Source organism: Eimeria acervulina, genomic scaffold (assembly GCF_000499425.1).
Source record: "Eimeria acervulina Houghton genomic scaffold, Eah_scaff177, whole genome shotgun sequence".
In the NCBI taxonomy this organism is placed as follows: domain Eukaryota; phylum Apicomplexa; class Conoidasida; order Eucoccidiorida; family Eimeriidae; genus Eimeria; species Eimeria acervulina.
This window is the reverse complement of record NW_013550121.1, coordinates 40,438-51,139: the sequence shown is the minus strand read 5'-3', so window position 1 is coordinate 51,139 and position 10,702 is coordinate 40,438. Positions and strand designations below refer to the sequence as shown.

Genomic DNA, 10,702 nt, shown 5'->3' with positions numbered 1-10,702 from the left:
ATATATATATATATATATATATATATATATTTATGCAAATGCCTTTTATTTCCGCTTTCGGATTTAGGGTTTAGGGTTTAGGGTTTAGGGTTTGTATGCCCTGTTCGCACCCATAAACGAAGAAGAGGGCGTCTCGTTCATGGGGCCCATCTCCCACGGAGAGAATTGTGGGGCAGTGTTGAAATTCTTTCAGGTGTCTCTCCACCTCATCTTGAAAGGCGAGGCGCTGCGCAATTAAATATATTAAACCCCACATCTACCCTAAATCCCTAAATACTATTTAGGCTACTTGGCTAAGTAGGTGGATATACACCCCAATTGCATCCACCAACAAACCCACCCACAGTTGGTCCCGCTCCAGCAACAGCTCCCCTTAAGCCTCTGCATGCATTCATGCATGCATTCATGCATGCATTCATGCATGCATTCATGCATGCATTTGTGCATTTGAACGTGCATGCATGCAGCACATTCCTCGTGCACGGATTCACGCATATATGCAATAACGCCTAGTAGATGCATGCATGAATATGAATGCATGAATATGAATGCATGCATGCATGAATACGCATGCATGCATGCATGCATGCAGCCCACATTGATTTTGTATGATATTTGTTACCTTCCATAGAAAAGGGGATTCTTTGGATGGGGAGTCGAAGTGAAACCTGGCGGAGGTTCTTCTTAAAGTAGAGACAAGAGGCCAAAGAGAAGGTAAGAAGTGCTGACATGTCTCTTCAATCCACCCAGGAGCAGCATTAGTGATAAGAACAACGCTGCAGACACGGAGAGCAGCACGCAGCACCTTCGCCCCACTGCGCATTAAACGCCTCAGCAACCCGGCCTCTTCTTCATACTCCCACGGGTCCGATAATAAACTTAGGCCTCGAGCTGTAATCCATGAATTAGGAAAAAATGTATCATCCCAATCAAATATCACCATACGATCTTGTTGGGGGCCACGTAGATACACCTGACGAGGTAGACGAACGGAGGAGCCCCCTAAGAAATGCCCTTGATGATGATGCTGCTGCTGTTGCTGCTGCTGCTGTTGCTGCTGTTGGTGAACAAAACGAGCGCACCCACGCAGGCGCTTCAATCCCACCTGCTGCATACCCTCCTTGTGCCAGCTCTCGCTGCTCTGCAGCGGACGACGCCGACGCCCACGGCTTCTGCTGCTGCTGCTGCTGCTCCGGCTGTTCCTGCTGCTGCTGCTTCCTGCCTTCTCCCGGCTACAGCCCTGACCATGCTCCTTGCTGCTACTACTGCTGCTGCTACTACTGCTGCTACTGCTGCTGCTGCTGCTGCTGCTGCTGCAGAGAAGGGCAGAAGATGGACTCCGGCGGTGCAGCAGGCAAGCCCCTCCTGCTGTGCTGCGTCTCTGCCTCCCAGCAGCAGCAGCAGCAGCAGCACTTTCTTGTGAGAGTGCTGCTGCTGCGTCTTCTGCTGCGGGAGTTGCAACATCAAGCACCATATTCGTTTGTTGTACCTTCCAGTGATCCGCTGTTAACTTCTCTGAAGATCCCGCCATCCTTCTGCTGCTGTTGCTGCTGCTGTTGCTGCTGCCGCTGCTGCCGCTCCGGCGGGTTTGATCCGCTTCAGTGTCTTGCTGCTGCAGCTCCGCAGCAAGGCTCGCCTCCTCATCTTCGTTTGTTGCATTCCGTTCTTCCTCTGACGCGTGGCTGCTGCAGCAGCTGCTGCAGCTACTGCAGCTAGTGCAGCTGCTGCAGCTGCTGCGCCTGCTGCCGTCTTCGCTTTCCCTGCTGCTGCAGTCATAATGGCAGCAGCTGCAGCTGCTGTCGCTGCCGTAGCCGCATGCATCAATGTGCTGCGCTGTATCTTCCTCGCTCGCCAGTACTTCCCTCCCAGTTATATCCGTCTCCTGACAAGACCATCCGTAAACTTCTTCAACATGGCTACCCATGGGGGCCCCCATAGGGGCCTCCATAGAGACCCCCATAGGGGCTACGACAGGGGCCCCCATAGGGGTCCCCATAAGGGACTCCATAGGGGCCCCCATAAGGACCCCCATAGGGGACTCCATAGGGGCCCCAATAGGGACCCCCAAGGAGGACTCCATAGGGGCCCCCATAGGGGCTCCCATAGGGATCCCCGTAGAGCTTTCTTCAGGGGCCCCCATAGGGGGGGATGAGCGTGGGGGCCCCTCAGGAGCAAATGTTTCTGCGTCTGCCCATTCGGGTGTCTCTTCTGGAGGGTACTGGATTAGAGGGATATCTACAGGGAGGTGGGGGCCCCTGGGGCCCCCGTAAGCATGAATGACCGCCTCCCCGAATGTTTGTCGCTTCTCAGAGGGGCCCCCACCAGCAGCAAGAAGCTGTAGTTCCACGGGCTCATCAGCCGATTGGAGGCCCCGTAGCTGCCGCGTGAGGAGCCGCTGATCCTCTAGGGGGCCCTCAACAGGTTTCCGAACTGCTTCTACAGCTGCTGCAGAAGCACAAGAAGCAGCAGCAGCAGCAGCTGTTGCTGCTGCAACAGCAGCAGCGGAGTACTTCTCCTCTTCTACGCACATCTCCGCCTCGGCCCCGCCCTCCTCCATTCCTCTCGGAAGCCCCCAAAAGGCTGCAGTGGCGCTGCGGCAGGCGTGGGGGCCCCTCTCAGCTGCTGCTGCACCCATGTGGGGGCCCCTCTCTGCTGCTGCAACTATGTGGGGCCCCCTTGAAGAGGCCTCCACGGGACTGGAGCGGCTCTGCAACGGCCTCTGAAACGGCGAGTAATCCGCCTCGCTCCTGCTGCTGCTGCTGCTGTTACTGCTGCTGCTGCTGCTGCTGGTTTGACCCACTTCAGTGTCTTGAAGGATATACTCCTGGCTCGGGGATCGGATCCCAGGGGAGGTTTCACTTTGCTGCAATGCGCTTAGAGGGCCCTCCTGAGATTCTCTTTCCTTCTGCCGCTGCGCGCCTCTTCTTGCTCTCCGGCGGTTGGCTTTAGAAGAGGCATGCGGCTCTTGCTGCTGTTCTGGGTGGTGCTGCTGCTGCTTCTGCCGTTGCTGCTGCTGTCGGTGCGGGTGCTGCTGCTGCTGCTGCTGCGGATCCTGCATTTGCTGCTGTTGCTTCTGGGCCCTAGGCTGTTGCTGTCTTCGCCGTTGTGCGTGAAGGTGTTGCAGCTGCAGGATCTCTCCTCGCTGCTTCTGCTGCTGCTGCAGCACTTGCTGCTGCTGGTTACCTTTCCTTGGAACCCTTGACTCTGAGGGGGAGAGGGCGTTTGCTGCTTGCAGATTATTTTGCTCTTGCTGCAGCAACAGCTGCTCCACTTGCTGCTGCTGCAGCCTGCGATGAGCCTGCAATCCAATCTTCGCCGCCCTACAAGGAGGGCTGAGGGCCGCTCCCAGGCGCAGCGAGGCGTTGGTGTGGGGCCCCACATCTCCTGCTGGGGGGCCCCCTCTGAAGAAGGGTTTAGATTGAGGGGCCTCCAAACGGAGACCTGCAGCAGCATGCCGATGCACCCGGGACCCAGCAACGAAGGCAGAAGGAGATAAGCTGCTCCTAGGCACTGTCAATACAGTCTGGGAGCGTAGAAACGAAGCATCTGCAGTGATATCAGGCGTACTGCTGCTGCTGCTGCTGCTGCTGCTGCTGCTGTTGCTGCTGTTGCTGCTGGAGCGGTCACACATCTCCGCATGCAAGGGCAAGTGTAGGAGCCGCGGAGGAAGCTCTATATGGGGCTTCTTGTTAATGAAGGAGCTTCGAAGGGGAAGAAGAAGCTGAATAATGAGACTAAGACCGGTAGATATTTAAAAAAATAATCTATATTATATATGTCATTAGTACTATAATAGGTGCAATGAATACTATATAATAATCCATCTATTAAATATTAAATTAGCAATACTAATGAAGTTTAAAGCGAAGAATAAAACAAACTTTACTACTAAAATATAGGTGGTGTGTTGCTGTGCAGATCTAACCAGACCACTGGACCACGGCTCGGGAACTTGTATGCAAAAACAGAGTAAAAAAAAGCAGAAAAAACTAAGAAAATACAAATAAAGGATAAAACCAAATCAAAATCGTTTACTGACATATTCATACACTCAAAATAATAACAAAAACCTAAGAGGGCTGCTACACTGAAGGCTGCTGCTGCTGCTGCTGCGGCTGCTGCAGCGTGGCTGCTGCTGCAGTAGAGCAGCACCGCTACTAAGCAATGATATTGAAATCTTCTACATAGATCCTTGTCTTTGAATTTAAATAATTAATATTAAATAAATAAAGATAAATACTTTAAAAATAAATGCTTTTTAATAATCAAGATATGCTTACCACGCCGGGTTAAGAGAATAGAGGCCCTTTAGTATAGTGTATAGACTGCCTCAAAGGGATATACAAATGTCTTGAAAAATGTTTAGAAAATTTATTTAGTGTAGTAATGCATTTAAAGAAATACTTTTTAGTAGCCTCCTTATCTATGGCCGCCCTTAGCCTCTTGTACTCGCAGCAGCAAACAAATATTTACAAGACAAAATATATAATAAACCCCTTTTGTTTATTACTGTTTTTTATTTTCCTTCTTCTTTTCTCTGTCTTTAATGCATCAACAACCATATTAATAATTTAGCAGTTATGTTTGCCTGCTGCTTATGCTTATAAATTTATTCAGATATTTAAAATAGAGATAAATGCATCTGCATAGATATTTAAGAAGATATAAATGCATGCAAATAAATACTTAAAACGAGGTATATACCTTCAAAAAAGTATTTAAAAAGAGATACATGCATTTAAATAAATATTTAAAATGATAGAAATGCATTTAATCAAACGTTTAAATTTGATTAAATATATATATATATATATATATATATGTACATATTTAAATGCATTTAAATAAATATTCAAATAGATATAAGTGTACTTATATGAATAGCTACAAAGAGATAAATATATTGTAATACATAAATAGAGAAAAATGCATTTAAGCAAATGTTTAAAAGGATATAAATGCATTTAAATAAATATTCAAATGGATATAAATATATTTAAATCAATATTAACAAGGAGATAACTGCATTTATGCGAATAAATAGAGAAAGATGCACTAATATAAATAATTAAATAAAGATGAAAGCATTAAAATAAATACTTAAATGGAGGTAAATGCATTAAAATAAATATTTAAATAAAGATGAAAGCATTAAAATAAATAATTAAATAAAGATGAAAGCATTAAAATAAATATTTAAATAGAGGTAAATGCATTAAAATAAATATTTAAATAGAGGTAAATGCATTAAAATAAATATTTAAATAGAGGTAAATGCATTAAAATAAATATTTAAATAGATGTGAATGCATTTAAATAATTATTTAATATTGAGAGGCAACAACTGCTCAGTCTGCTTTTACTTCGGTTGGTGACAGCAGCAAAAAAAACAAAGGCTAATGAAGATGCAGAGAGGAAACAAACGAGAGAAAAGAGATAAAAAAGAGAGAAGAAAGAGACAAAAGAAAATAGAGAGACAAAAGGAAAGCAAGAGACAAAAAAGAGTTAAAGAGATTGGAGAGAGAAGAGAGACAGCAGAAAAAAAAAAGAAAGAAGAGACAAGAGAGGAGGCAGAAGAGACAGCAGAGATAAAATAAACAAATGAGACAAAAGAAACCAAAGAGACAGAAGAGCTAAAGGATACGGAAAAGAAAAAAAAACAAAAGAGAGAGAAGAAAGAGACAGAAGAGACAGAAGAAATAGAAGAGACAGCAGAGACAGCTATAGATACGCCGTATCACTCTTGCTGCTGCTACTCGCAACCAACAAAAACGCATGCAGCCCCATTTGATGCATGCATAAACAGCACCTGAATTGTTTGATAAACATCTTTCTTCGCTAGCACTTATAGGCTTGCTGCATGTAAATAGAAAGATATAATCATAAATGCATGCAGAGACGGAGGGGCCCTTCGTACACTCCGATCTTAGGATGCAGAGGGAATAGTAAGAAAATATATATATATATATATATATGTACATATATGTATATACTATTCGTTTATATATATTTACGTCTATCCATAGGTTTCGTACTGGTATGCCCATACTACAATTATTTATATGTGCATGTATAAATAAATAAATATATATATATATTTATTTATATATATGACAACCTGCGCACACCTGAGTTTTCAGATATATGTATTCATATATATATATATATAGATATATATGTATATACATGTGTATATGTGTATGTATAAAAGCAGTATATAACAAGTATATATATGGATGAATACAAGTATGTATATACATAGATAGAACAAGTACAAATAAAGTAAAGTGTATAGGCAAATGCATCATATTAAAAACAAATTTAAATTTATATAATTTGCGTTCATTCTCATATTTTTGTTTTTGCTGTCGGCGGCGCCCCGTTAAGCCAGCGGGCAGCGGAGAGAGAAGAAATATGCATAACTTACATATTTACACGAATGTTTAAATTAAATAAATTAAATAATATAAATAAATAAATAAATAAACAAAAAAACCTTCTTTATATGCCGTCTAGAACCCCCTAACCGCTGGCTGCTTGTGAGCACAAAACCCTAAACCCTAAACCCTAAACCCTAACACCCCCCAAATGGCTGCCCACCAGAATAGGCGTCAGCTGCAACAGCAGCTAAAAAAAACATTTGTTTGCTTATTTTTAAATTTAAATTATATTAATAAACACAAAATAAAACAACGGGGCCCCAGCAAGGGTTTACCGGGGAAGGGTTTAGGGTTTAGGGTTTAGGGTTTAGGGTTTCCACATAGAGGACATGGGTGACCACGAGCCCTATGAGGGGCTGGAGCAGCAAGAGCAAACTCTCTTAGCTGCTTCCGCTTCTGCTTCTTCGTCTTCTGCTGCTGCTGCCGCTCCTGCTGCTGCTGCTGCTGCTGCTGCTACGGAGAGCGCGGGTGTCGCTCCCCCAGCAGCACCATCAGCGGAGGCTGCAGCTCCAGCAGCACAATCTGCAGCAGATACAACTGACGACCAGTTGTCTGCAACAGCAGCAGCAACAACAGAGACAACAACAACAACAGAAGCAGCAGCAGCAGCAGCACCAACGTCTCCTGCAGCAGCAGCAGCAGAACCCTCAGCATCAGCAGAAGCAGCAGCAGAACCCTCAGCATCAGCAGAAGCAGCAGCAGAAGATGAGTGGGGCCTCTTTGGGGGCGATGGCTCCGTAGACGGAGACAGCGACATTGAAATCCCTCAAACAGCAGCAGCAGCAGCAGCAGCAGCAGCAGCATCGGAGGAGTCAGAGGAAGATCAGCAGCAAGATGACGCGGGTCCAGGCTCACCAGCAGCAGCAGCAGCAGCAGCAGCACGCGAGGCAGCTCAAGCAGAGATAGAGGAAGCTTGCTGCAGCAGCAAAGTGATATATGCACATGGTTTAAGTCAGGGGCCCGTTTGCTTCGAGATGCCGACGGAGGTGCTGCTGTTTGCTGCTAAGACAAAAGAAAAAGATATTGCTGCAGCAAGTGAGTACAACTAACTGTCTCTTCTTCTTCTTCTTCTTCTTCTTCTTATTATTATTATTATTATTATTATTATTGTTATTTTCATTATCATTACCATTATAATAATAATAATAATAATAATAATAATAATAATAATAATAATAATAATAATAATAATAATAATAATCTGTCTCCTTTCTTGCGTCTCTTCTTTTCTTCTTCGTTTCTCTCTCTCTCTCTCTGTCTCTGTCTCTCTCTCTCTCTCTGTCTCTCTCTGTCTCTCTCTCTCTCTGTCTCTCTCTGTCTCTCTCTCTCTCTCTCTCTCTGTCTCTCTCTCTCTCTCTCCTCTTCTATCTTCTACAGTCCCTTTCTGTCTCTGTCTCTCTCACTCTGTCTCTCTCTCTGTTTCTCTCTCTGCTTGTTTGTCTCTGTTTCTTCTCCTTGTTATGTTTTGTTTGTCTGTCTTTATTTTGTCTATTTGTATGTTCTCGTCCTCTTTGTTTGTTTCATTTTTAATTTTTCTTTTTCTTTGTTTCTCTTTGTCTTTGCTTGTTTATCTTTATTATTATTTGTTTGTCTTTGTCTTTGTCTTTGTCTTTGTCTTTATCTTTGTCTTTATCTCTTTGTTTGTTTTTCTTTGCTTCCCCTGCTCTCTGTTTTTCTCATTTGTTTGTCTCTCTTATTATTTGTTTATCTCTATTATTATTCGTTTATCTTTATTCTTATTTCTTTATCTTTATTATGATTTCTTTATCTTTTTTATTATTTCTTTATCTTTATTATTATTAGTTTGCTTTGTTTGTTTGCTGCTCTCGCCTCAAAGATAAACAAAGAAAGAATAAGAGAGAGATAAATTAAAAAAAATAAATAAAACAAATTTTTATACTGTCTCCCACCTTGGGCCCCGTATTAAATTACTTACTTTTGCTGCTGCTTCTGTTGCTGCTGTTGCTGTTGCTGCTGCTGCTGCTGCAGGAACCTCGCTGCAGGAGCAGCCACAGGATTTTCGTGCTGCGCTGCAGCGGCGGCTGCTGCGGATACAGGAGAAGGGTAAGCAGCTGCTGCCGCTGCACCCCCTGCCTTCTTGCAAGCTGCTGCCTGTTCCGGAGCTGCTGCTGCAGCAGCAGCAGCAGGAGGAGCAGCAGCAGCAGCAGGAGCAGCAGCAACAGGAGGAGCAGCAGCAACAGCAGGAGCAGCAACAACAGCAGCAGCAGCAGCAAGAGGGCGATGAAACAAGTGCCAGTAAGAATGAGCAGCAGCAGCAGGAACAACCACAGCAAGAGCAACAGCAGCAGCAGCAGGAGCAGCCTGACCCTGCAGCAACTACGAAGGAGGATGGAACAGCAGCTGCTGCTTCATCTGCTGCTGCATCTGCTACTTCACCCGCAGTAACAAATGAAGGTGCAGCAGCGCCAGAAGCAGCAGCAACAGCAGCAGCAGCAACGCCAACAGAAACAGCTTCAGCAGCAGCAACAACGCCGGCGGCAGAAGCATCGGCAGCAGCAGCAGAAGCAACTCCAACAGCACCAGGAGCAGCAGCAACAACGCCAGCAACAGCAGCACCAGCAGTAACAACGCCAGCAGCAACAGCAGCAACAGCAGCAACAGCAGCAGCAGCAAGGAAACACTTGAAAGTGGTGCGGGAGCAGCAGGAGCAAATTAGGCGGCTGCAGCCGCACGATATTCTCTTTGCCCACCTCTACGCCAAACTGAAAGTAACCGGTTGCTGTTGCTGCTGCTGCTGCATTTGCTGCTGCTGCTGCTGCTGCTGCTGCATTTGCTGCTGCTGTTGCTGCTGGTGGCGCCTCAGTGTCTATACGTTTCTTATTTTCTTTCCCTCTTATCTGTGTCTGACTATTCGGTCTCTGCTGCTGCAGCTCCATTTGCTGCTGCTCCAGTTGCTGCTGCTGTTGCTGCTGCTGCTGCTGCTGCTGCTGCAACAGCGTCAAGCGCAATCAGCAGCCGCCGCGTATTCGCGGCCTGTGCTGCAGCAGGAGGTTCTCCTGCTGCAGCTCGCGTTGGTGTTTCTGTATTTTCTGCTGCTGCATTTGCTGCTCCTTTTGCTGCTGCATTCGCTGCCACTGCATTTGCTGCATTTGCTGCTGCATTTGCTGCATTGGCTGCTGGTGCATGCTGCTGCTGTATTTTCTACTGCATTCCCTGGCGCTTCATTTGCTGCTGCTGCATTTTGCTGTTACTGCATTTGCTGCATTTGCTGCTGAATTTGCTGCATTTGCTGCTGCATTTGCTGCTGCATTTGCTGCTGGTGCATGCTGCTGCTGTATTTTCTACTGCATTTTCTGGCGCTTCATTTGCTGCTTGTGCATTTGCTGCACTTGCTGCTGCATTTGCTGCTGCATTTACTGCATTTGCTGCATTTGCTGCTGCATTTGCTGCTGCATTTGCTGCTGCATTTGCTGCTGCTGCATATGTTTAGAGTTTGTTTCCTGAGAGGACGGATGGGAGTCTGTACGAAATGACGAAGAGTGCAGTCGCAGCAGCAAAAGAAGAGGGCGAGAGACACATTGTTCAAGTACAGCATTTAGGCTGTCTCCTTTCTCTCTTTTCTCTGTCTTTGTTTGTTTGTCTGTCTCACTCTCTGTCTCTCTCTGTCTCTCTCTGTCTCTCTCTCAGTCTCTCTCTCTCTCTCTCTGTCTCTGTTTCTCTGTCTGTCTCTGTTTATCTATCTCTCTCCCTCTGTCTGTCTGTCTCTCTGTCTGTCTCTCTGTCTGTCTCTTTCTGTGTCATATATATATATATATATTTGTCTCATATATATATATATATATATATATCTTTATACCCCTCCTTATATGTCCCTTTCTTTATCTCTTTATCTGTCTCTCTTTTGATATCTGTTTTTTTGTCTCTCTTCTTTCTGTCGCTCTTTATCTGTCTGCCTCCCCTTATCTCTTTTTCTCCTTTAACTGCATCTTTGGTTTGCTGTTGTTGCTGCTGTTGCTGTTGCTGCTGCTGCTGTTGCTGCTGCTGCTGCTAATATTGCAGGCACTGAAGCGGAAGGCAGCTGTAGCAGAAATACGCCGAGGTGAGCGGATTATATTTTAATATTAATTTATTAGTATAAACATATTCATTTAAATATACATATATATATATACATATGTATATGTACATATATCTATATGTATATATATATATATATATATATATATATGCAAGTATGGAAATCTATACATATATATAATCTAGCTATACATTTGTAATATATATATATATATATATATATT

The 10,702-nt window shown here is 44.8% G+C and overlaps 2 protein-coding genes across 2 annotated transcripts; one reads left to right on the top strand and one right to left on the bottom strand.

The window, feature by feature from the left end:
* Positions 1-622: 622 nt before the first annotated feature.
* On the bottom strand, positions 623-3,631 carry EAH_00023300 (hypothetical protein, conserved; the record flags this gene model as incomplete). The annotated part of the gene is made up of 1 exon (XM_013396859.1): positions 623-3,631. A coding segment is annotated over one exon (3,009 nt), but the record flags the coding sequence as incomplete, so codon positions are not given.
* Positions 3,632-6,769: 3,138 nt separating this feature from the next.
* Positions 6,770-10,520, top strand: EAH_00023290 (hypothetical protein, conserved; the record flags this gene model as incomplete). Its single annotated transcript, XM_013396858.1, has 3 exons — positions 6,770-7,475; positions 8,430-9,169; positions 10,461-10,520. The coding sequence occupies 3 exons, from the start codon at positions 6,770-6,772 to the stop codon at positions 10,518-10,520; spliced, it is 1,506 nt and encodes a 501-aa protein (XP_013252312.1).
* Positions 10,521-10,702: the final 182 nt, after the last annotated feature.